The following is a 25597-nucleotide window of genomic DNA, read 5'->3' as shown; positions in this document are numbered from 1 at the left end:
AAAAATACCATTAAAAAAGAAGAAAGGGTCCTATTATTTAGTTAGCAGAAGTACCAGTTGGTAAATAGGAATGTTCTTTGTTTCAGCACCACGGAAAACACATTTGCCCCCAGGGAGACCCAGGCTACCAGATAAGCCACAGATCAGACCTGGTAAGTGATTTCATTTTTCTAATAGCATTGGTATTTTAAACTGAGGCTGCAGTTTTCTGTATCTTGGGATTGGTGTCCACAAAGAATATAAAATAGGCTTCCCCCTTGGCTGCAAAGCTAGTTGGTGGTTGCCTTTTTGACGTATTGTGCTTTCCCATTTCTATCAGGTCGAGCCTTAAAAATAGCAAGTTTCTAACCGGTCCCTATATTAAATGTATTGGATTCATTATTGGCCCCCTGCACAGTGATCATAAATATAGTCACATAATCAAAACCATTTAGAATAAGAATACCAGTACCAGTAATAGCAGTGTCTAGTTTTAGCTACCCCAAATGGATTAAACATTTTTTTAAGAGGCAGCAAGACTTGGCACTTTAAGCAGTTCCCTGGCCTGCTCTGTGCCATCCAAGAGTACATTTCCCTTCAGGCCCCTTGCATGAGTTGAGGAATCTGCAATCTAGTGATATTTTGCCCAGTTTGTCTCATTTTGAACCTGAAAAAGACATGATGCTCCAAACAGGTGCAGTACTGTGGAACAGATATGACTGCAAATTGGCACTGTACATTCTGAATTCACTGACTTCCCCTGAGCGGCATACTGGTTGCATGAAAGATTTCATTAAGCGGTCTAGAGGATCACTCGGTGCTGTATTTCAATGAGGGTTTTTTGCTCTGCTTCCGCTGTGTGATTGTAAAGGGTAATGCATGGTTTCAAAGTCTAACCCTTCGTTGTCGTCCCATTGCCAAGTATCAGCAGATAAAGAGCATTCTCAATGGTGTATTGCAAGAGACTCATCAAACAAGTGATTCAGCTCTCAGTGGATATAATGCTTTCTCAGGTCACAGATTTTCAGTCAGACTTTGACTCGTAGTAGTATGTCTATGTCAGTGAACTCATTGACAATTTCGTGCATGATAGGGGCTGTACTGACCTAGGTGCTGTGAGGAATAACAAATAATACCAAATAAATCCTACCTTCAAGGAGCTTACAATCTAATGGAAGAAACAGGTCAAATAAAAATGCACAAGTCTAAAAAGAAACATTAAACACAAGCAGTGGAAGCTCCAAACTATTTAAGATGCGTAAAAAATGCAAGTGACCAAAAAATTTGAACTTAATTTACCGAAGAAACTGCAAGAGGCTGTGGAGGGGTTAGAATCTCAGAAACTAAATGATTTAATGCCAGTGAGTCAAGACACCTGCTATCCTCTAAAAATTAATATTTCTTTTTCATCCCTTGTCAAATTGCCCCAAAGGCTCTCTTTCAGTAATAAGATACTCAATGTTTCAAAGTACTGCACTGTTTCAGAGCCTTTAATTCTCTGTTTTAACTGTCAAGACCGAAGGTTTTTACAATCAGTTTTGAGGTTTTCACATTTGGCTTCAGTCTTAATTTCCTTAAATTGGCTTCCAATTTTCCAGGGAGCTTGGTTTTCCTTGGCTGCCCCATTTATACTGAAAAACATTTGAACTGCTTTTCCCCTTCCTTTCTGAAACTTCAAGTGGGACAATTTCAAGATCTGGCAGGACTAAATCATATGGGATTCCCCATAGAAACAGGGTGGCTGCTGCAGGCAGTGGTAAGAAGCCACTTCTGGACCTATACCCGCTGTCTGGGCTGAGGCCAGGGGGATTAACTTGCCAGGGTCCTGTCCTTGGGTCTTTAAGTTGTCACTGCCCAGCTATGGCAGGTCAGGAAAGGAGAGGCCAGATTACTGTGGGCCGAGATATGGGCAGAGCTGAAGATTGTCACACTCATCAGAGATCAGCAAATGAAAGTATCCATTGTCAGTCATATTTAGTGAGCTTTTCCTGAGTTCAGAACACTGTACTAAGCGCTTAAGAGTACAACAGAGTTGGTAGAAATGTCCCCTGCCCACAGTGAACTTACAGTGTAGATGATTGAAATGCTCAAGGTGCATTGAAAACTGTCAGATTCCAAACTCAACATTTTTATGATCATATCATTGTAAAATCCTGGAGTGGATTAATGAAATACTGAGAACTTAAAATAACCTTTATTTTTATTATCATTATTATTATTATTATTATGCATTCTTAAATTCTTAGCTGTGCCAGACACTGACCTAAGTGCTGGAGTGGATGCAAGCAAGAGTCCCTGTCCCACTTGGGGCTCACTGTCTTAATCTCCATTTTACAATTGAGCATTCCACTAGTTCATTAAGTTTACCAATCTGTTCAATTCTTCAGCCTCACGAAAGGGCACAGGATTCATTTCCAGCTTTCCGGGTTTGCCAGGATTTTAAAGGGGTTTGAAACAAATTTGATTGGATCCTGAGTCATCCAGATTGGCTATTTACACTGCCTGGAACCACTGAAGAACAATACCCCCTCCCTCCACTTGGCCTTGACATTTATGCAGCCCCATGTTCAGTAACTGGGGTGGGATTGGGGTGAAGGGGGCAGTCCTCATGCCAGTGTGGTCTCTGTGGCTTGATGGATCAGTGTGTCTGTTAAAAGCTAAAGGAAATTCAAAAAGGAATTCTTCCCCAGAGTATTTTCAAATCCAGGCCCCAAACAGTGTTCCCTTTAAGAGAATAAGGAATGTAAACACACTTAGAAAATTAATGAATTAATGAATAGTATAATAATCTGCCCACAATAAGTGCCCATAAATGCTGTTAATTAACTGGATTAAAGTGATTCCATATCATTAAAAAACTATATGAAATTTGGAAAAAAATAAAAAGGTCTTTGGGACAGAGGATGCAATTATTCTAACCCAAAAAACGATGATGACTCAGTGACGATACTCTCTGATGCGTGTACAAGATCCTAGACGGACAATGATCAATCTATCACTGGTACTGAGCTTTGGGCACTATACTAAGTGTTTTAGAGAGTACCAAGCAATAGGGTTGGTAGACACAATCCCTGCCTTCAAGGAGTTTACAATCTAGAAGGGATTTTATAATCATCTGGGGAATGGTATTGACGTCAGGGCTCCCTTCTTGCTTGCTTTGCTGCAGGTCTACACAATGATTCTTCTCACGGATGACCACTGGGAGATGAATGAGCCAATATCCCAACTGGTCACTGCCATCTTGAACTGTTTCCTCATCCTTCCACCCTCCTATCCATCCCTAGTCACATCCCCACCCACCATCCCAGTTCCGCTTCTTTCAGCTTCACCTAACTCCTTCGAGTGGGTAGAAGAAAGGAGGAGAGGTGTTTAGGGAGGTCATTTAGACTATAAACTTGATGTGGATATCGAATGTGTCTGTTTATTGCTATACTGTACTCTCCCAAGCACTTGATACAGTGCTCTGCACACAGTAAAGCACTCGATAAATACAATTTATTGACTGACCGACAGACCTAAATCAGACTATTTACTGACTCCCAGGAAGACCCTCCTGGCCTTGTTGACCAACACCTAGAAAAACACCTAAAATTTGGGACCCTTCTGTAAAGGAATTTGGGGTGGGTCCTAGTACAGTGCTAAGCACTTAGTACAGTGCTTTGCACACAGTAAGCGCTCAATAAATACTATTGAATGAATGAATGGTGCATTTTACCACCAACGACTGGATTTCTGTAAGTGATAACCATGCCAGCCTAAGAAGCCATCAGTCAATCAATGGTACTTACTGAGTTCTTACTTCATTCAGAGCACTTTACTAAGAGTTTGGGAGAGTACAGTACTACAGAGTTGGTAGACATATTCCCTGCCCAAAATGAGCCATCATCTTGCAATTGAAAGATCCCATCTTCCCTTAGTCACCCTGTTCCTTGGCCAGGACCTGTATCAGGAACTTCCCCATTGCTCTTATTTCCCAGGATCATTTGGGAAGATCAACAGATGTCGCGTCCTCCCTAGCCCCTTGCTGTTGACTCCTATGGGAGAGAAACAGTTCATTTCTATTTCTCCAGCATATGTCATATAATGTAGATTGTCCTTGGTAGATGGGGAAAATTCATATCGTTATAAAGATTAGAATCCCCTAGCTAATATTAGAGCCATAAGGAACATACCATGTACAGAATAGGAACCTCCTGGGCATTAAACAGTCTCTCAAATATTCTCATTAATATTCTCATTCCGGCCCTCCCTGTCTCCCTCCCTCTCCCTGTCTCCTCCTTTCTCCCTATCGCACTCCCTCTCTTAGGCTTCTTCTCCATTTCCCTCATTCTGAATCTTTGTGTGTGTGTGTGTGTGTTGTGTGTTGTGTGTGTATCCAACCCTCCCTCTTTCCCTTTTGGTCCTTTAAATAGGGAGTTGCTTAGTTTGGCTGTTGAGGGGCATTCCTATCATATGCTGCCCATGCTGCGGCCTTCCTTCCTTGCTGGACTCCGATAGGAGGGAGCCAAGATTCACTAACACCCCCCTCCACACACACCCCGCCCCCGCTGAGGACTTTGGCAGGAGCACAGCCCAGACGCTGAAGTGTGGAATGTGCTTTTCGAGGATCAGCAGCGGATTCTGTGGTGGTGGGGGACACAGTCTCCTGGCTGCTTCACTGCTGATTCTTGTGGTCAAGGATTAAGGTGCAGGTGGTAGTGGGAAGTCAGGGGCCCCTGCTGAAGGCCACAGCTTCTTGATCCCGAGATGCCTTTGAAGAGGCATCTAGATGAGTTCATCTGTGAAGCTTCTGTCGTCCGACACTTTGCTTTAGGCACGGAATTGAAGGTTGGAGATAGCTGTACAAATGACCCCTCAAGGAGAAGCCAACTTCTGGCTTCTCTGCGGCCTCTGAAAACCTCCCCCATTTGGAAGTTTACTTGCGTTGAGCTCTGCCCAGCCATCTCCGCCTGACAATTGATGGTATTTTTGAGTACCACCTGAGAGCTGTCCTAAGCAAAAGATGCAACAGTCACCCCTCCCTGCCTTCCATGAGTTTGCAGTCAGGCAGTTAAAAAAGACAATGTATTGTAGCATGACTACCTAGCATGAGTAGCACGCATCAGGACGTGATAATTGAGTAATTAATTGAATATGAAATTGAATATACGTAAGTTTGTATGTGTATATAATTGCTGAGGAAGGCTACCATGGTGACGTGGCATGAGATGTTGGAGATCAACAGAGAAGGCATCCTGGGAGAGGTGGCATTTGAGGAGAGCTTTAAGGGTTGGGAAGAAGTGGACCTGATGGAGGAGAAGCAGCGTGGCTCAGTGGAAAGAGCATGGGCTTTGGAGTCAGGGCTCATGAGTTCGAATCCCAGCTCTGCCACTTGTCAGCTGTGTGACTGTGGGCAAGTCACTTAACTTCTCGGTGCCTCAGTTCCCTCATCTGTAAAATGGGGATTAAGACTGTGAGCCCCACGTGGGACAACCTGATTCCCCTGTGTCTACCCCAGCGCTTAGAACAGTGCTCGGCACATAGTAAGCGCTTAACAAATACCAACATTATTATTATTATTATTATTATTAAGTGAGGAAGGGTCCCAGGCAAGGGGATCAGTGTGGACAAGGAGGGGTTGAAGGAGAGAGAGTCGAAAGCAAGGTACAGTTTAGAAGAGTAGTGGGAGGAAAGGAAGAAAGTTGATATGGAAATTGGAGAGAACTGGTAGAGAACCTTGAAGCCAATAGTAAGGAGGTTTTACTTGTAGGAGATAGGTAGCCATTAGAAAATTTTTGAGGAGTTGAAAGATGTGAGCCAAGTGATGTCACAGGAAGATTTTCTGAATAGGTGTGGCATGTAATAAATAGATCAGATTTATTGACTTCCTCTGTGCAGAGCACTGTACTACAAATGCTTGGGAAAGAACAATAGTGCTAGTGGACTAGAAGCTTGCAAGCTAGCAGGGGAGACAGACACAAAAATAAATTACAGATAGCGGGGAAGAAAGGGAGTTTAAAGATGTGTATATAGGCGTCGTGGGGACTGTGAGTACCTAAGTGCTTAGAGAGGGAAGACTCAAGACCATAGATGATACAGTAATGGGGGAAATAATATGGAGAGATGAGAGGTTAATCAGGGAGGGCTTCCTGGAGGTGATGCAATTTTAGTATAAACGGAAAAGGTCTTACATCCAGGTGTGACTCAACCAGGTACCATAGGTGTTTCTCTGTTTTACCCCTCCCATCTTTCTTATCTGGCCCAATTTGTGCTCCAGGTAGCTATGCCAACCTCTGCTATCTGCCCCCACCCCGCAACCCAAGAAAATAGCCAGTTTTTATTGGTCTCATCTTCCTTTGCTTGTTTCATCTTCATATGGGAAGCAGCGAAGCCTAGTGGAAAAAGCATAGGCCTAGGGCTCAAAAGGACCTGGTTTCTAATCCCAGCTCGGCCTTTTTTCTGGTGTGTGACCTTGAGCAAGTCACCAAACTTCTCGGAGCCTCAGTTCCGTCATCTGTAAAATGGGGATTAAGGCTGTGAGCCTCATGTGGGTCATGGACTGTATTCAACCAGATTAACTTGTTTGTACACCAATGTTTAGTACAGTGTCTGGTGTATAGTAAGTGCTTGACAAATACCATGAAAAAATGAGGTTTTAAAGCCAGAATAGAGCCTGGAATTTAATTTGAATAAGATCAGCATCAATACTTGCATGAATTTATGCATATTCTATTAACTGGGTTAGATTTTTTTTGGTGCTTGAGAGCAGAGGTTACATCTCCAACCTAGTATGGCCTAGTGGATAGAGGACAGACCTGGGAGTCAGAGAACTTGGGTTCTAATCCCTGCAAGTCACTTAACTTCCCTGGGCCTCAGTTACTTCATCTCTAAAATTAGGATGAACACTGTGAGCCCCATGTGGGACAGGGACTGTGCCCAATCTGATTAGCTTATATCTACTCCAGTGCTTAGAACAATACTTGGAGCAAAGTAAGCACTTCACAGATACCACAATTATTATTGTTGTTATTATTATTATTTCCTTTGTAAGTCCCCAACTTATTTTGCCTGAATGAGTGCTATCTTCAGCTTGAGAGAGATCAAAATCCAAAGAGTTACAATCCACCAGAGAGTCACACTTGGGTTATTCAAGAGACAAGAGACTGCTTGGAGACTTTAAGTTGGTCTCTAGACTTTAAATTCATTGTGGGCAGGGAACGTGTCTATTACCTCTGTTGTATTCTCCCAAGAGCTCAGTACAGTGCTCTGCACACAATAAATCTCAGTAAATACTAATGATTGAAGGAAGGGAATGGACCGGTTAACCTTTGAGGCCCCTTCCAGTTCCACAGTTCTGTAATTTGACTTCGGACCTGTGAATTCAAGCAATAGAGAAACAATCCAGTTAGCGTTTGAGCAGTGAGACTGATATCTGCAGTCAAAGCACTGTACTGACCTGTGCTTTCCCTTGGCTAAATAAATGAAAATGGAAAGTTTTTTTCTTTCAAGATTGTTGGCAAACAGAACTTTTGGTGGTGTGATTCTTCAGCAACCAGCCAATGGACAAAAGAACTATTAACTTCTGGATTTATTGAGGATTATGATCTTATTAACTGGTGGGCGGGTCATAATGACCTTTACCTATTTAGTTTTGTTGCATAAAGTTCTTTTTTTTGCTAATGAATTTCACTAGACACTACTGCCAGGGACTCTTCATTCAGTGGTATTTTTTGAGAGCTTACTGTGTGCGAAGCACTGTACAAAATGCTTGGGAGGGGACGACTGAGGCTTAAAGCATAGGGTCCCTCATTTTCCAGTCATAGCCTCCCCTTCAGCAGCATCTATGCACTTGAGTCCACTCTCTTAACTACTTCGATATTCACCCCTCAGGACTTGCACACATATCCTTCTGTAATCTATTTTAATGTCTGTCTCTACTTCTAGTCTATAACCTCCTGTGGACTCTATGGTACTGTGCTCTCCCACATGCTTAGTCCAGTGCTCTACACACAGTAAGCGCTTGGTCAATACCACTGACTGAGAACAAAGATAGCATGAAAACATGCTGTAGCCTCTTCTGCCACGATGGCACCTTTTTCTTTAATTTCATCTAGCAAATTGTTAATGAATTATACATCCCCTTGATTCTATTTAGTTGCCATTGTTTTTACGAGATGTTCTTCCCCTTGACGCTGTTTAGTGCCATTGTTCTTGTCTGTCCATCTCCCCCGATTAGACTGTAAGCCCGTCAAACGGCAGGGACTGTCTCTATCTGTTGCCGACTTGTTCATCCCAAGCGCTTAGTACAGTGCTCTGCACATAGTAAGCGCTCAATAAATACTATTGAATGAATGAATGATTGTCTAGGCTTCAGAATAGGTTGGCTGTCAGGAATCATTTCATTTACTGTCTGTGAGGTTTTGCCCCTAAACATTTTTCACCAGACTTTCTTGCCTGTAAGAGACCAAGGATTCTTCACTACACACCCAGTGTGTGCTGTTCAGTCAATTATAGGTATTTAATTACTTACTATGTGTATAACTATGTGTATAGCACTATGTGTATACTATGTGTATAGCTTACTATGTGTATAGCACTGTACTAAGCGCTGGGGAGCACTTGTGGGCTGGAAAGTGGTGCAGGCCATACAAGTGAAAGGACTGTGCGCAATTTAAATTTAGTAAATTATGGCAATGAACACCAAGTTCATGTTTGTCCAAGCAGGAGGTGTGGGGAGGGTGGGAGGGGGAGTGGCTTCTCTTTTTTTTTCTTTAAAAAGATGAAGTAGCATGGTGCAATGGAAAGAACATAGTCACAGGACCTGGGTTCTAGTCCCGGCTCTGATACCTGCTGTCTGTGTGGCCTTGGGCAAGTCTCTATGCGTCAGTTTCCTCATCCAAAATATGGGGAGTTAATATCCATTCTCCTTCCGCCTTCCGCTGTGAGCCACTTACGGGACAGGAACTGTGTCTGACCTGATTGACTCCCCCTCCCAGTCCCATAGCGCTTATATACATATCTGTCATTTATTTATAGTAATGTCTGTCTCCCTCTCTAGACTGTAAGCTCATTGTGAGCAAGGAATGTATCTGTTATATTATGAATATTGTGCTCTCCCAAGCACTTAGTACAGTGCTCTGCACACAGTAAGAACTCTACAGTTGAATGACTATCTTTTACTTACTCCAACATTTAGCACAGTGCTTGGCAGAGAGTAAGCACTTAAGGAATACCTCAGTTATTATAAATTGATTTCATTTGATTTCATTTCATTTTGCTCTCTTCATTTGTAGGTGACAAACAACCAGGGCCTGTAGACTTTGGCAAACCTTCTAGTGCCAGCAGAAATACTTCTTTGGACTCTTCTGACCCTGAAAAGAAACTGGGTAAAATCAATCAATGGAATTTATTGAGCACTTACTGGGTACAGGGTACTGTACTAAGCACCGGGGAGAGTAGAATACAACAAGATTAGCAAGCATGTTCCCTGCCCGTAATGAGCTAACAGTCTAGCTGGGGAGATAGACATTATTATAAGTAAATCATTTAGAATATGTAATTTAAAGGTATTTTGCATAAGTGCTGTGGGATTAGAGGTGGAGTGAATATCAAACACCCAATAGTCACGGATCCAAGTGCATGCAAGATGCAGAAAGGAGAAGAGTTGGGGAAAAGAGGGCTTAATCAGAGGAGATGTGACCTTAATAATGCTTTGAAGGTAAGGAAAGTAATTGTCTGGGTTATATCGAGGGGAAGGGATGCAGCGTTTCTTGTGAAATTGTGTGATTGCACTAGAAAAATATATTTTTTGACCTGGGGTTGGAGGAGATCAGCGGTACCCCAAGCATTGAAAGTCGATCAGTTGTTTAACAGCGTATGGACCAGACCACTGGGGACCTTCTACAGGGAGATGGTTTAGCAATTCTCTTCAGATCAGTGTTTTGAGGAATCAGCTAACTAGGCGTGGCTATTTTTTCCATTGTGGAATGATTTTAGTATTGAATGAGGGGGTATCTAGGACATATCATGGAAAAGAAGCAGCATGGCCTAGTGAAAGAGCACAGGCCTGGGGGTCAGAGGACATGGGTTCTACTCCTGGCTCTGCTAATTTCTTGCTGGGTGACCTCAAGTGACCTTAAGCAAGTCATTTAACTTCTCTGTGCCTCAGTTTCCTCAACTGTAAAATAGGGATTAAATACCTGTTCCCCCTCCTACTTAGACTTAGAGCCCCACGCGGAACAGGGATTGTGTCCAACCTGATTGTCTTTTATCTACCCCAGTGCTTAGGACAAGACTTGGCACATAGCAAATACCACAAGAATAATAATAATAAAAGCATGTACACCCTGATCTGTCCCTTGGGACTTTAAACCAAAATACCACTCTGTTTAGATGGTGTATGTGCAGGAGGGAGCAAGTGTTTAGTCTGGAATATTCTATCCAGTACCTTGACATGCTGCTTCCTCACTGCCTTACTCAAATGAATCTGAGAAATACCTACTTTGTCTGGATATTAACTGCTTTTCCCAGGTACTTAATTTATGAGTTGTCCAATACGTCACAGCGTACCTCTGACTGCCGCTACCCCGCCCAGAAACTCGAGAGAGGTCGCTATGAGATGAGTTTACTTGAGCCTGAAGATGTTTAGCCCTCTTGTGATTCTTGGTGCTCTCAGTATTTTTCATTTACACCCAATTTTTCCAACTCTGCCAACTGAGTAGTGGCTACGTAAGCTAGTTTTAAGAGTCCCATAATCCAACGGTGATAAAGGCCTGGATTAGCAGCGTTTTTGTTGACGGCACTTCAGCCAGTCCACCACGGGTGGTTTGGGAATCAATCTGCTTTTACCAAGCTGGGAGGCTGAAAGGGATTGGCATCCCCTGACTTTCACTATATGGATATTTACTCTGCCTTGGGAGAGGGGGAATTATCAGAGGCCGGTCGAATTACTCATAGAACCCAGCAGCCCAGAGGGCCCTAACCAGTCCTGTGGCTGGCTGTGAGGCTGAAGCTGTAGTCTCCTTCTAATAAAAATAATCGTGGTAGTTAAGCGTTTATTATGTGTCAAGCACTGTACTGAGCATCTACTGCAAGTCAATCAGGTCCCGCATAGGGCTCAAAGTCTCGGTAGGAGGGAGAATGGATGTTGAATCTCCATTTTGCAGATGAGGAAACTGAGGTCCAGAGAAGCTAAATGATTTGTCCAAGGTTGCACAGCAGCTGTGTGGCGCAACTAGGATTAGAACCCATGTCCTCTGACTCCCAGCCCTTTGCTCTTTCCATTGGATCAAACTGCTTCTGCCAAAAAATATAACATTTTGCAGTACCTCTGCCCTGAATTTGAAACACCGTATGTGTCAGTGATTCGAGTTGCCCTAACTTACATCTGTACGTTTTCAGGCACTAATTTTTTGACTCAGATCAATCAACAGCATTAATGGAGCACTGTTTGTGTGCAGAGCACTGTACTGAGATTTGGGAAGAGTCCAATAGATTTAGTAAACGTGATCCTTCCCTCCAGGACCTTACCATCCAGTGGGAGGGGCCAGACACTAAAAATCATTTTCAAAGAGAAGGATGATGGAAAAGTGGGTATGGAGGTGAGTTAGTGCCTGAGTAGATTATCGTAAGTTACGTGCACAAGTACCGCAGGTTGTGTGAGTACATGGTCAAATACCACGCAATTCTTTCCGCAACTTTTAAATTGTGTTTCTAAAACCTGGGCTTGGTTGGGACTGAGTTGCTGGGTAATGGATTGTTGTGAGTGACAGTGGTGTCTCTAATGTCTGCCAGCTTTGCCCCCTGGCAACCACCGCCCTCCTCTGCCGCCCGCCAGACCCACGCCACCCCGGAGAAGACCCCTACCGCCAAACAACATGACCGGGAAGCCAGGAAGTACAGGTAGGGGTTCTACTGTCCCAGTTTTCTCCTCCATTTTCCTTCTTGTTCAACTGGGGATGACGCAATGGGATTAGATCTTCATTAATCATAGAGCTGGCCCTGGATGTGAATCAATCAATCAAAGGTATTTATTGAGAGCTTACTATGTGCGGGGCACTGCACTAAGCACTTGAGAGAGTGCACGAGAGATCAGCACTAAGGGGAGCTAAGGCCCCTCATACAGCAAGATGTGAAAAGATGTCTCTCGTCGAGACAATATCCTGGTTTTGGGTCCCTGTGAATTCATTATTGTCATCATTCAGTCAATCATATTTATTGAGTGCTTACTGTGTGCAGAGCACTGAACTAAGCACTTGGAAAGTACAATTCGGCAATAGAGATAATTCCTACCCAACAACAGGCTCACAGACTAGAAGGGGAGAGAGGGACAACAAAACAAGTAGACAGGTATCAACAGCATCAATTATAAATAGATAGAATTATAGATGTATACACATTAATGGTACCATATCATACCATGATGATGATCATAATACCATATTATCAATGGTATTTATTCTGTGCAAAGCGCTGTACTAAGCACTTGGGAAAGTACAATACAATCAGTTTAGAGTGTACTAGAGGCTTCAGCCTTCTGAGGCCCAAGCTTTTCCCATTAAATCATGGTAGATGAAATGTTGCCTGGGTATTTTCTCCCTCCGGGGGGTCAGGCAGTTAATAATCAGCAAGGGGGCATCAAGCATCTGTAGGGAAATGGGGGCTGAGCTGAGGGCACCAAAAGAGAGGGGGAAATTTTATGATTCACAGCTGGCTTGCAGCTGGTTAAGGTGGGTCTCGAGTTGTCTGAATTCTTAGAACTGTTTTGTTGCCACAAGTGACTGGTGAAGCTTCCAGGGGGTGTATGGTTCATATAGACAGTAGAAGTAGATGTGATTAAGTGCCAAGCTACATGGAATGTGCCCTAGAAGAGCCCCGAAGAAGATGCTTCAGCTCAGCGACAGGCTGTTGGTGGTTGAGAAGTAGCATGGCCTAGTGGATAGAGCCTGGCCTGGGAGTCAGAAGGACCTGGGTTCTAATCTTGGCTCTGCCACTTGTCTGCAGAGCAAGTCACTTAGCTTCTCTGTGCCTCAGTTCCCCCATCTGTAAAATGGGGATTAAGTCTGTGAGCCCCAAGTGGGACATGGACTGCACCCAACCTGATTACCTTGCATCTACCCTAGTGCTTAAAAAAGTGCCTAGGACAGAAGAAGCGCTTATTGTTATGTTTACAGTGTGCCAGGCACTGTACTAAGCACCGAGATAGATTCAAGCTAATCAGGCCCACGTGGGGCTCACAGTCTCAATCACCATGAGGTAACTGAGGCCAGAGATGTTGAGTGACTTCCCCAAAGTCACCTAGCAGACAGGTGCCGGAGCTGGGATTAGAACCCAGGTCCTCTGACTCCCAGGTCCATGATCTTTCCACTAGGCCACACTGCTTCTTCCCCTACCTCATCCAGGGAGTAGCGTCCCTCTGAAGACAGTTTTTTTTTCCTTTTATTTCATATTACAAAAGCTGACTCTTCACAACCGGCTCATGATAAAATCCTTATGTTATTTTGTAATTCTACCCCCTCCCCTCTGCTTCCCCCACCTCCCCAAGATCATTACTTTTCTTCAGGATCTTAAATCCCCTTTCACACTTTCCTCCAAAACCCCTCTCGTTTTAACTCTCCCACCACAAAAAAACAATTCCCCTCACAGTCCTCTGCTTGCAAGGTCCAGGGTTCGGTTTCAAAATTGTCAGATGGTCTTTTGCTTCCAGGTAGACCTTCCCATTTTTGCAGCCCAGAACCAAGGATTGGCTCCCCCCGGCCGGCCAGTTCCTCTGAATCTCTAGCAGAGTCCCGGGCTGAGTGAATGAGTCACCCACATTTCTAAACATCTGTACTGCTGCCGGCCCATGGAGAGCCCCTCTGTGACTTCCAGCACACAGTTTCATTGTGCAGCAATGTATTCTCAGCTGTAAATCAGACAGCTGGGACGACCTGTTTGATCACACACAACCCTTGTTGGGGCCTCCTCCTCCTCGTCCTTTTCCCCGGCCCCCATTAATCCAATCGATGATGGTTTCATTCCCGGCCCACCAGGGACCAGGGGTTCGGAAGGGGGAACCGGGAATCATCTTGTAGCAGATAAGCCCATTTCTGAACTTGTATGGTCAATCCATCAATCAGTGGAATTACTGAGCACTTAGAGCACTATACTAAGCGCTTAGGGGAGCACAACACAATGGGGTTAGAAGACATGATCAATCAGTGGTATTTTTTGAGTGCTGCGTGCAGAGCATTGTACTAAGGGTTTGAAAGAGTACAATATAATAAGGTTGGTGGCCATGATCAATCCGTGATATTTATTGAGCACTTACTGTGTGCAGAGCACTGTACTAAGCACTTTGTAAGATTAATTCATTCAATTGTATTTATTTAAGTGCTTACCGTGTGCAGAGCACTGTATTGAGCGATTGGGAAAGTACAGTACAACAATAAATAGTGACCTTCCCTGTCCACAATGACTGCTCACAATCTAGAGGGAGGGCCTAGGGGGAAGACATGTATATATCTGTCATTTTATTTATGGGGTAGATGTGTATATATATATATATATATATATATATGTATATATCTGTCATTTTATTTGTACTGATGTACTGGGTCTGCCTCCCTCAAGAATGAAAACACAGCTCCTCTATCTATTACAAAGGGACCCAGCATAGTTGAAACTGGTCAGATATGTGTCTCACAAAATATACTTGCTCCATCTGAACTAAGAGGTGGGGAAGCTAGTCCTGAAATCAGAGAACTTCACCGCCCTTCCCAGTACAACCACCAAACTTCCCCGACTCACCAGAGTATGAGAAACTTGCCTAGAGGGAAACAAACCAACGGTCCTCTGTCTTTCTCAACTAGGGGTCATTTTGCCACCACGAGTTACTTCCGCTCCTGTGAAGATGGACATCAAATCCACTGGAGCATCTGCCCCTGAGGAGATTGAGACTCAGAAAAGACAACCAACAGCCTCTGCTTCCAACGCAGAATTTGGTCAGTAGGTCAGCTTGTCTCCCAGTATTTGGCTGGATAAGGTGGAGTCCCTTTTTGTGTTAGAAGCAGCAGCATGGCCCAGTAGATACAGCACGGGCCTGGGAGTCGGAAGGACCTGGGTTCTAATCCCCCCTCTGCTACTTGTCTGCTATGTGACTTTGGGGAAGTCACTTGACTTCTCTGTGCCTCATTTCCCTCATCTGTAAAATAGGAATTAAGAACGTGAGCCCTATAGGGGACAGGGACTGTGTCCAACCTGCTTATCTTATATCTACCCCAGTGCTTAGAACAGTGCCTGGCACATAGTAAGTGCTTAACAAATAACATAATTACATTATTATTATTATTATTGGGTGCTTTCTCTCGGCTTTCAGTAGCATGATACAATTGCTATTCATTTTACTTCTTTCGGGGAAAAACTAAACTTGTGTTTCCAAGAGATCTCAGAGAATTGGGTAAGAGGCTCTTCACACTGGCACAAGCAAAGCTTGCTTGGTAATACTGTTCCCTTGGATCTGCTCTATGCTTTCACTGCTTCCAAAGCCCTTTCATGTCAATTACCACACTTCCTCCTCACAATGTGTCCCTGACGGGGAGACAGGCAAGTATCCTTTTCTGAGGCACAGACAACTCAAGTGACTTGCTCGAGGTCACACCACTGGCAGAATTAGAATCTGAACCCAGGATTCCTGTGGGTTTTCGGAGACAAAGGAGTGATTCTGTAGGCCGGAGATACTTTCGGAGTGCTTGAGTCAGAGGCTACAGCAATAAAGAGACGAGTCAATAGTCTCTTTCTAATTGGTCTCTTTGGGGGCTTAATGGAAGTGTTTTGACATTCCCGTGTTGGTTAAACTGTCATTTTAATAAGAGGAGAAATCAGAAATGGCCATATGCATGCACCTGGGGGTGATTCAGTGTGGGTGGGGCTCTCCTCCTCTCCTCAACCCCCAGGCACAGAGCATCAACAGACTATCTATGTTTCCACCATAATACTTTCATTTGTCTCTCTCAGGCAACTCAACTGACTCCAGCTCAAGCCCTACGTCACAGACTGACTTTCAGGGAAAACAAAGGTTCACTGGTAAGTCAAACCGGTCCCCAGTCCCTGTCCTGGATTTCAATCAGTCACACTTATTGAAGCTCTCTTATTGTGAGCAGAGCACTGTGCTAAGCCCTTAATTAAGATTTACTTAGCCTGGATTGAAACGAGCCCAACTCCGTCATCAAATAGGTTCAGCCTTTCCCTTAGGGAGAGTCTTTTTCCATTAGAATTGGGAAAGGTCTTGTAGGATAGTAGTCTCTCCTGGGAGAAGTGAAGCGGCCTTTGCAGGAACTGAATGAGAGACCCAAATCCAGGGCAGAAGGATGAAAATAGTTTTGCTTGAGGGGATGTATTCTTTCCCATCTCCCTCAGGTGCAGGAGCAAGTAAAGAACACCAGCAACTCAGGGTGATTCCCTAAAAGGCTATAAGCTATAGAGGAAGAGCCAACTGATTCCTCCAGGTGCTCAGGCAACAGAGGGGCACATAAAATCAGTCAGTCAAGGGTATTTACTGAGTGTCTATCCTAGGCAGAGCACTGTACTAGGTGCTTGGGAGAGTGCAAAAGAGGTAACAGCCATGATCCCTGTCCTCAAGGATTTAACGTTCTAGCAGGGAGACAGACACGAAAAAAATTACAGATAACAGGGAGCAGGAGAGTTTTAAGATGTGTATTTAAGAGTTGGGGATGGGCGGGAGTGCTGAAGGGAGAAATTGAGCTCCAAGACCATGGGTGACATGGAAGAATGCAAAGAAATGCTTTGCAAGTCGCGTGAGGGAATCCATTTGGAAAGTTGTGTCAGAGGAGCACTGGTAGCAGCAGCGAACTCTTCTGTCTCTGCCCTTCAGGTTGGAGGTGGTCATTCTGTAAATCTTAATCGTTGATCATGGTTATCCATCTGCAGATTTCTGTGCCCCGTCTTCTGCCGTCTGTGGCCATCTTGAGGGCAGGCACGCGAGCTTGTTTTTTAAAGTTGCCCCATTTTCTAGCACAGTGCCCCATGAGCTGAAGGCACGAATGGATATTTGTACAATTGATACTGTAGTAGTAGTCATAGCAGCATGTACTGAGTGCCCAAAGGTGCAGTGTACTTGGGAAGTACAAAATAACAGAGACCTGTTCCCTGGCTACACAGTGCTCTGCCTAGAAGGGCAGTTTTGACTCCAGCCGGGCAGTGGCCATCCCTCCTAGCTGGTGGAGATGGTCTCCCCTGCCCTATGAAAGTTCCGGTAGCTGAACGAGGATAATGCTTGCTTCCCTAGCTCCTCACGTACGCTACATCCCAAAGCCCGAGGACGTGCCCTGCTCCATCACCGATACCCTGAGCCGCTTCCCCAAAGAGGAAGGACCAAAGGAGAATGCCACAAGCCCCCCGCAGAACTCTCCAACCAATCTCACGGTGTTCACAGTAGAGGGGTGCTCGTCGTTCGTCATCCTGGACTGGGAGAAGGCGCAAAATGACACCGTCACGGGTGAGTTCTTGATCCGAGGGGATCGCGTGGGCCGCGTAGTGGGACTGAATGGGTCAGACCATCGATCAGACTGCCGTGTTTTCCGTCCGGTTGGTTCATCACTCGGAGGTGACGAACGATCAGCTGGAATGGCCACCCAACAGACAGAGGGAAAAGGGAGTGCTGCATACACTAGGCCGTGCTGCTTCTCAATTTAAATTTCACTTTCTGTGGCAAACCACAGCACCGGAAGCACCATCATCAAATAGGATTTATTGTGAAAAGCCACACCTGTGGCTTTCAGTATCCAGCACTGACAGCCAGTGGTTAAAGAAACAGCGTTGCTTAGTGGAAAGAGCCCGGACTTGGGAGTCAGAGGTTGTGGGTTCTAATCCCGGCTCTGCCACTTGTCAGCTGGGTGACTTTGGGTAAGTTGCTTAACTTCTCTGTACCTCAGTGACCTCATCTGTAAAATGGGGATTAAGACTGTGAGCCCCACATGGGACAACTGATTGCCTTGTATCTACCCCAGCTCTTAGAACAGTGCTCTGCATATAGCAAGTGCTTAACAAATACCATCATTATTATTATTTTTCTCCCACAGTGCATGTTTTCTACTGCACATTTAGGCTAGAATTCTCCTGTGGAGAACTAGGGTGCGATCTTTCAACAATTAATCTATCTGCATAAAACACGATAGGATTTTGGGAGTGATTGTGTGCCCTCATGTGTCATCATTCAAACATGGACTATGGCTCGAGTGTTATTTAATGTAAGGTATGTCACCAACATGAGCCCAGTGTTTTTGGAGAAGGGTCTGTATTTATTAGTTATTTGCTAAGTGCCAAGCACTAAAATGAATATCATAATTGTTTTGAACACTGTCCCTGTTCCCACACGGGGCTCACGGTGTAGGGGTGAGCAAGAAAAGATATCTTACCCCCTTTTTCCAGGTGAGGAACTAAGGTACAGAAAGTTTGAGTGACTTCTACAAGGTCACACAGCAGGCCAGGAGTGGATCTAGCATGAGAATGTGGTTCTCCTGACTCCCAGCCAATCAATCAATCAATGGTATTTATTGAGTGCTTACAGTGTGCAGAGCACTGTACTGAATGCTTGGGAGAGTACAATCTAACAGAGTTGGTGGGCACGTTCCCTGCCCACAGTGAGCTTACAGTCCCATGAACTTTCCATTTTACCCCTCTAGTTCCCTAAGGAAGAAAAGCAACTTAAAGGAAAATGTTACCCCTACATTTGGAACATCTCTCTACTGAATCAAAGAAAATAGCCCATTTGTGATCTCCAATCGGTTGTTTCTCTCCCTGGCCCTTGGCGATCTCTGTTAAGAAATGAAACCCACAGTTTAAGCCCTCTGGGCAACAGCAAAAGCATCTGCTAGTGTTGGCTCAGTTGCAGCTAATTATGACTTGGAGAAATCTGGGGTGAGCTTACATGGTTTTATGGGTTTTCATCATGGGAGGGGATTTCCAGATGGCATTTTTTAAAATTTCCCCCAAATTTGGGATCTGAGAGCATTCAAGAGGAGAAGAATAGTTTGTTAATCTCTCTAATTATTTCAATAGCAGCCTTGTGTCATTGCCCAAGACCTTCCAACGGAAGAGAGATTTATAGCAACAGAAATGGTTCATTCATGGAAAATCTGAAAAACCTCAGAAGGGAGAGCAAATCTGACTGCCTAAAAGCTTTTCCGAGGTGGCTGCTAGCTAAGAGCCATATTTGAACCCGTGTCAGGTCTTCTAAGGATGACGAGCTACATTTTTCCAGGGTCATCCTTGGACCAACTCCCTTACCCCAAATCTATACCAACCAAGTTGCTAGGTTCACAGCATTGAGACTTTCTGAGGACAATTAAGGAATTAACAACAGAAGCAGTTTAATTATTTCACCAGTGAGGCCTGGAAATTCTAGTGAGGCAGGGCTGTGTTGCTTTGCAGCAATGCTAGGCTGGATATGTGAGGAGAATGGATGTGTGAGCCGAAATGGGCATCATGGGAGGAGGAAGAGTGAATATCTCAGGCCATGAACAATGTGACTTGGTCCTGCATTTTTCTTCCATTTATTCCCTCCCTCCTTCGTAATTCCTGTTGTCCCTGCCCCTCAATCTGTGAGCCCTTTGTAGAACAGGACTGTGCCTGATCTGATTGTATTTTATCTATTCCTGCATTTAGAGAAGCAGTGTGGCTCTGTGGAACGAGCACGGGCTTGGGAGTCAGAGGTCATGGGTTCGAATCCCAGCTCCGCCACTTGTCAGCTGTGTGACTGTGGGCAACTCGCTTAACTTCTCTGTGCCTCAGTTGCCTCATCTGTAAAATGGGGATGAAGACTGTGAGCCTCACGAGAGACAACCTGATTACCCTGTATCTACCTCAGCGCTTAGAACAGTGCTCTGCACATAGTAAGCGCTTAACCAACATTTATTTTTATTTATTTATTTAGCAAAGTGCTTGGCACAAAGTAAGAATTCGACAAATACCACACATCGTTACTATGATTAGTTCAGAGATACCTCCTCTGAAACTATCCTGCTTGTTAATCCTGTAAGACAAAGAGCAAATATTAACCTAGAGGCCTTTACTAATTGGTTGTGAGCCAAAACTGATTGCTGAACAGATTAGGTGAGTTTATAGCGCTGCTCCCAAGAGAACTGGGTGCCAGAAGAAGATCCCAGTATCACACACATTCTTTTTCCACAATGAATCGATGACCAACTGTGCCCAAGAGAGAGCTGAAAGGCCAGTTTACCGGAATTTTCCATGTGATAAAGTGCTGGGTAACCAAGCTTCACACTGCACCTTGATTGTGAGGGGCTTTTATTTTTCCAAAGCACTTTTCCACTGATTATCTTAATCAATCATATTTATTGAGCACTTACTGTGTGCAGAGCACTCTACTATAGCAATATAATCTTAAAATCTTAATATAATCTTAGAGATTTCATTTTAAATCTAAATCTTATAATCAATCGGCTTTTCAATTTTCCTTTGTGTAAGCAGCTATCTCTTTTATCCAGGGCAGTGGGGGATATTGGAAATTGGGCAATAGTCCCCATAACCTCATTTTAGCCAATATTTTGAAACTATTGGCCAGATTACCTGGATTTAGGAGAACATGTCAATTTCCATGATGGCAGCAAGGCTTTGGGGGATTAATGCTATCTTGGGAAGCAGTGTGGTCTAGTGGATAGAACACGGGCCTGGGAATCAGAAGGAACTGGGTTCTAATCCCGGCTCTACTACTTGTCTGCTGTATGATGTTGGGCCAGTCATTTAACTACTACTGTGTCTGTTTCCTTATCTGTAAAAGGAGGATTAAATCATACTCCCTCTACTCAGACTCTGAGACCCATGAAAGATAAGGACCGTCTTCAACCTGAATGTCTTGTATCTATCCCCGCCCTTAGTACTGTGCTAGGCACATAGTAAATGCTTAACAAATACCATTTTTTATTATTATTGTTATTATATGGCCTTATGTTATTAAGGGTGGGCTTCAGGCACCAAAGCATTCAATGGCTCCTTTCTTTGTTGCTTTTCTCTGTGCCTCTGTTCGCTCATCTGTGAAATGAAGATTAAGACTGTGAGCTTTATGAGGACTAGGAACTGTATAGAACCTGATTATCTTGTATCTACCTCAGTGTTTAGTATAGTGTCTGGCCCATAGTAAGCACTTAAATATTATTATTATTATATTATTATCTCCAAGCCAGCAGTGCTGCTTGGAGTAGTCCCACTGTCTTCTCTCCTACCAGATCTATTCTGGCACCTAGCAGAGCATGAGAAACAGGGAAAAGTTTGAGTTTCAGCCTATCCAGGGTAGTGGTGCTTCTGAGCAGTAAAATGGTCCAAAGAAGGTAGAGGGAGGAGGAAAAGCAAAGGTAATCAGTCCACAAACTGGATCATCAGTCCCAGAACAACCGAGAGATGCCCATTCCGACTTTAAGCAGTGTCTTCCCCTGGGGCTGTTAGATTTTTTGGAGGGAAGAGCAAAAGTCCTGAAGTGGCTTAGGAAGATTGTCATCAGGCTGCATCTTACATCAGAAGTGATTAAGGAAGTTTTCCCTAAATCAAGATGGAGAATTTAGAGCTGCCCTAGGTCATCTTCATTCTTGCTTTCAGTATTCCCCAGACAGGCTAATAGTAATGGTAATAATGATGGGACTTGGGGCCTGGGCCCCCTTGGGAAGAGCAGATGCTGCCCGATCCTTACTCAGAGCTGACGCTTCCAGGATGAAGGCGGGGAAAGGCCCCAGATCTCCAGCCTGGCTTGGTTATTTCACATTAACCCCGGGGTTGTTTCACCTAAGATATAAAGAGAAGGAATCCGTGTGTCTTTCCCATTTCAGAATATGAAGTGATATCCAAGGAAAATGGATCACCGGCTGGGAAGGGCAAGACCATTCAAACGACAGATCAGACCCACTCCACGGTGGAGAATCTCAAACCAAACACCAGGTAAGACCCAAGACAGCTTCCCCCTTGTCCTGGTTTTGGATCGCCCGACCCCCAGGACGATGAGGCAGTGCTAACTGAAAATCAGGTTCTTCTAAGTCAGCTTTGAGAGGCATGACAAGGAGCAGGCAAATCCACGGGGTTGGAGTTGATTCTGAGGGTGGAATCGTTTACAGACTTCTGTGCCTCATGTTGAGATGAGTGAAAAACTTAAGCTATGGAGGAGAGAATGTTGGATGCTAAATTGTGTTGGAATCAACTTTGAAATATCAAACAGCAGTCATGCACTGACTCTCTATCATCTTTTGAATCAGCAAGTGAGGCTGATTTCTATTTTCAATCAATCAATCCATTTTTCCTGCAGTGGATCATTGTAGGGGCTCCAGAACATTGCAGTTACGTATCCCACTGCTCCACTGTAGCCACTGCTCATTTTCTGGGTCTCTGCAACTGTACTGTCGGCAATATTCTACTTTATGTCTAAACGCTAAAAACCTATGTAGAGGCCTCTTGGAAACATAGTTATGTGGAGCTGTGGGACAGCGGTAGATTGGTATGAATTGCAGATCAAATAGTAACTCCCAAATACCGGCTCAATACAGTCTTGGAAACAGGGAATCGTTTTCTGGATATTTAACTTTGCGAGGGTAAATATAGTGAACAGCAGGCTCATGTGGCTGAATTTTTTTTTTTGGTGTTTGTTAAGCATATACTATGTGTCAAGCATTTTTATAAGCACTGGGGTAGGTACAAGTCAATCAGATTGGACATAAGCCCTGTCCCAGATGGGGCTCACGGTCTACGTAGTGCCAGGAGTCCAATATTGTCACAATAAGGATGGCTTTGCCACCTAAAAGCACCTTTTCTTTAGTCAATCTGGGCTAACTTGGGCTTGAAACTGAAACTTAGAAAAATCTACCAGTGATAATGTTCCCAGTGGGAGTGATCAAGCCAAAGAAAACACATCATTCAGTAAAGGTCTGATTGACGATTTCCTCTCTCTTCCCTAGCAAGACTGAGAGCAGGAGTTGGCTTACCTTTGTGTAGGTCATTGATGGGGGAAATGCAGGACAGAAAGCACTGTATTAAATGCTTGGTAGGGGAATAATAATAACTGTGATATTTGTTATGCGCTATGTGCCAGGCACTGTTCTAAGTGCTGGGGTAGATAAAAGACAATTGGGTTCATTCATTCATTCAATTGTATTTATTGAGTGCTTAGTATGTGTAAAGCACCATACTGAGAGCTTGGAAGAGTACAATATAACAATAAACAGACACATTCCCATAGTTCCTGTCCCACATAGGGCTCACAGTCTTAATCCCCAATTTACAGATGAGGAAACTGAAGCAGAGAAGTTAAGTAACTTGCTCAAGATAACACAGCGGACAAGTGGCACAGTTGGGATAGTCTTTCTGACTACCCAGTCCATGCTCTATCCACTATCCCAACCTGCTTGTTAGAGTACAAGCTTGGTAGATATGTTCCCTGCCCGCAATGAGCTTACAGTCTAGAGGGGAAAGGTGATGGAAGGCTGAAGCAGTTAGCCACTCCTGCAGCCATTCTGTCTCAGCACTTTCCCCTGGAGAACAAACCCGTGCTCTCCATCCCGGGTGATGCAAAAGGCAATTAGGCAGAGGAAAGAAAACCAGGGGATTGTATTTCTGGAACATTTTCAGCTCAAGTGTCTGCACTAGTCCTGTGAGTTGGGGAAATACTAAATACTCCGCCAGATAGAGAAGCAAGACAAAGGAAGAATTTACTGGGCAGACCAGAAGTCCATATGGTACAGTAATTTCCTATGGAAACAATACTCTGTAGGATAATTAAGATCAATCTAGTTTATTTAATCCACCCAAGTCCTTTTATTGTCCTTATGATTTGGGAGGGTCTTTGAGGCGGATTCTTCCCGTATGGAGGTGGGAGACCTTCCAATTCTGTTGTAGTGTACTCCCCCAAGTGCTTAGTACAGTGGTCTGCATGCAATAAGCACTCAAAAGCATAGATTGATTGGGACATTTTAGCTGCTGTTTACCCTGGTTGGTTAAAAGACTGTTTTGGCTAATCTATCTGAGATGGAATGTAGATTGCCACTGCTTGGGAGCCATGAATGATTCTGGCTGGAAGAGGCAGACGTGTGTGATGACCATTATGGTCTTTTGCTGTTTTATTTGTGAAAGTTTGGCCTTCGTTGGTTCTGAGTTTGCCACCTTGACGCTCTCCTTCCTCATGCTCCTCTAATTTGGATAAAATAGGAGGCAAAAGTGCTAGGTGATTTATCTTGCTTTCACTGGATGTGTGCACAGTAGATGACCAGTTCCTTAATCCTGAAAGAAATTGAGTGGATTATTCACTCTAGCAACCTATCAGGAAATGAACTGTTCTCTCAAAGTATTGGGCTTCATGAGTTCATAAAATGAATAGTTCTTCCTTTCACACCATTATATATTTTTTATTAGTTTTTATTAAAACTCCCTGGCATTTAGGGAGAAGGAAAGGTGCAAAAGACTGCAGTTCAACTACATTATAAAACAGTCTAATTCAGAGATTCCTATTTTTCTGCATCAAGGACCCAGTTGGCAGCTGGCTAAACTTCACGGACTTCACGTACAGAGTTTCCCCTCTTTTCCCCCGCCTCACATCTACACTCCTTTTCCCTCCAAGTATCCTCTCGGCTCTGCTTTCCCCTCACCTTGTCCTCCCCCTCATCTCTTACGCCTTCCTTTCCCTCTCTCTTTCCCTTTCCCCTTTCTTTCCTTCTCCCCTTTCTCCCTTCTCCCTTCCTCTTTCCCCCTTCACGGTTTTTCAGAGTAACATTCCTGGATTTCCAAACAGCGTTCTACACCATTTAGTAAAAACATATATTATGGGAAAATGGGCTGTGTGAGAATTTACCTTGCTCCTAAGAGTAAGTGCAAATTTAATGCAGAGTAGTGTGATTAGTTTTGCTGATGGATAAGAGATATTCAAGTCATCATCTGCCCTCAAAAGCTTACACTCTTCAGACAATACTTCCACCTAAAGGGCCAGGCCACAGCAGAGTGAGAGGGTAGGAATGTCACCTCCTAAGAGTCAAAGACATGTGGTGAACTCATCTACCTTTTTTCTTTCTTCCCCAGCTACGAATTCCAAGTGAAACCTATAAACCCTCTCGGAGAAGGGCCAGCCAGCAACACAGTGGCATTCAGTACTGAATCAGGTAAGAGCAAAGACATTGAGTAACTATTCAAGGAAGGTGAATTCACCCATTTCCAAACACAGCGATGAGAAACCGTGCAGGGAAATTAGGGTGCACCACTCCTCAGCCCACCCAAGAGCAGAAGCCAACTGGGAAGAGACTAAAATGGACACATGAGCTCTGCTGGGCCTGGCTTTATTACCACTGTTTGCTTAGGAGGAGAATCCAGTCGTCCCTTTGTAAACGGCTCATATTCTGAGTCAAGAGACCATGTGAGCTCAGAAAGGCTGGGCCCTGGATCAAGCCCGCAAATGCATGCTGAGAGCCCACCTCATTAACATCTTTTTCCAAACGCTAAGTTGTTCAGATTTTCAGTGTGGCTCATGGGACTCACATTTCCTTAACAGACAAGGTAGAAAAAAAAAGTAGGTCTGTTTGGCACCAGCAGTCTGGCTGTTTCTTCAGTAATCATATGTCCACCTTGAGAAGACTGTAAAACGAACCTCTTTTCAGTAGTA

At 44.1% G+C, this 25597-nt stretch overlaps 1 protein-coding gene across 33 annotated transcripts in view; it reads left to right on the top strand.

Moving 5' to 3' along the window:
* The window catches only part of LOC100089593 (ABI family member 3 binding protein), a 169579-nt gene that overhangs the window by 138361 nt on the left and 5621 nt on the right, over positions 1 to 25597 (top strand). For all 33 annotated transcript variants that reach the window (XM_029082721.2, XM_029082733.2, XM_029082720.2 and 30 more), the window contains 8 exons: positions 87 to 152; positions 9252 to 9344; positions 11752 to 11859; positions 14808 to 14939; positions 15952 to 16020; positions 17243 to 17452; positions 21795 to 21903; positions 25021 to 25100. In XM_029082721.2, coding sequence (XP_028938554.1) covers positions 87 to 152; positions 9252 to 9344; positions 11752 to 11859; positions 14808 to 14939; positions 15952 to 16020; positions 17243 to 17452; positions 21795 to 21903; positions 25021 to 25100 — 867 coding nt within the window. The remainder of the gene's footprint in view (positions 1 to 86; positions 153 to 9251; positions 9345 to 11751; positions 11860 to 14807; positions 14940 to 15951; positions 16021 to 17242; positions 17453 to 21794; positions 21904 to 25020; positions 25101 to 25597) is intronic.

Source organism: Ornithorhynchus anatinus, chromosome 17, assembly GCF_004115215.2.
Source record: "Ornithorhynchus anatinus isolate Pmale09 chromosome 17, mOrnAna1.pri.v4, whole genome shotgun sequence".
NCBI classification, from domain to species: Eukaryota; Metazoa; Chordata; class Mammalia; order Monotremata; family Ornithorhynchidae; genus Ornithorhynchus; species Ornithorhynchus anatinus.
Note: the sequence above shows the minus strand (reverse complement) of the source record. Positions and strands in the feature narration are given on the sequence as shown.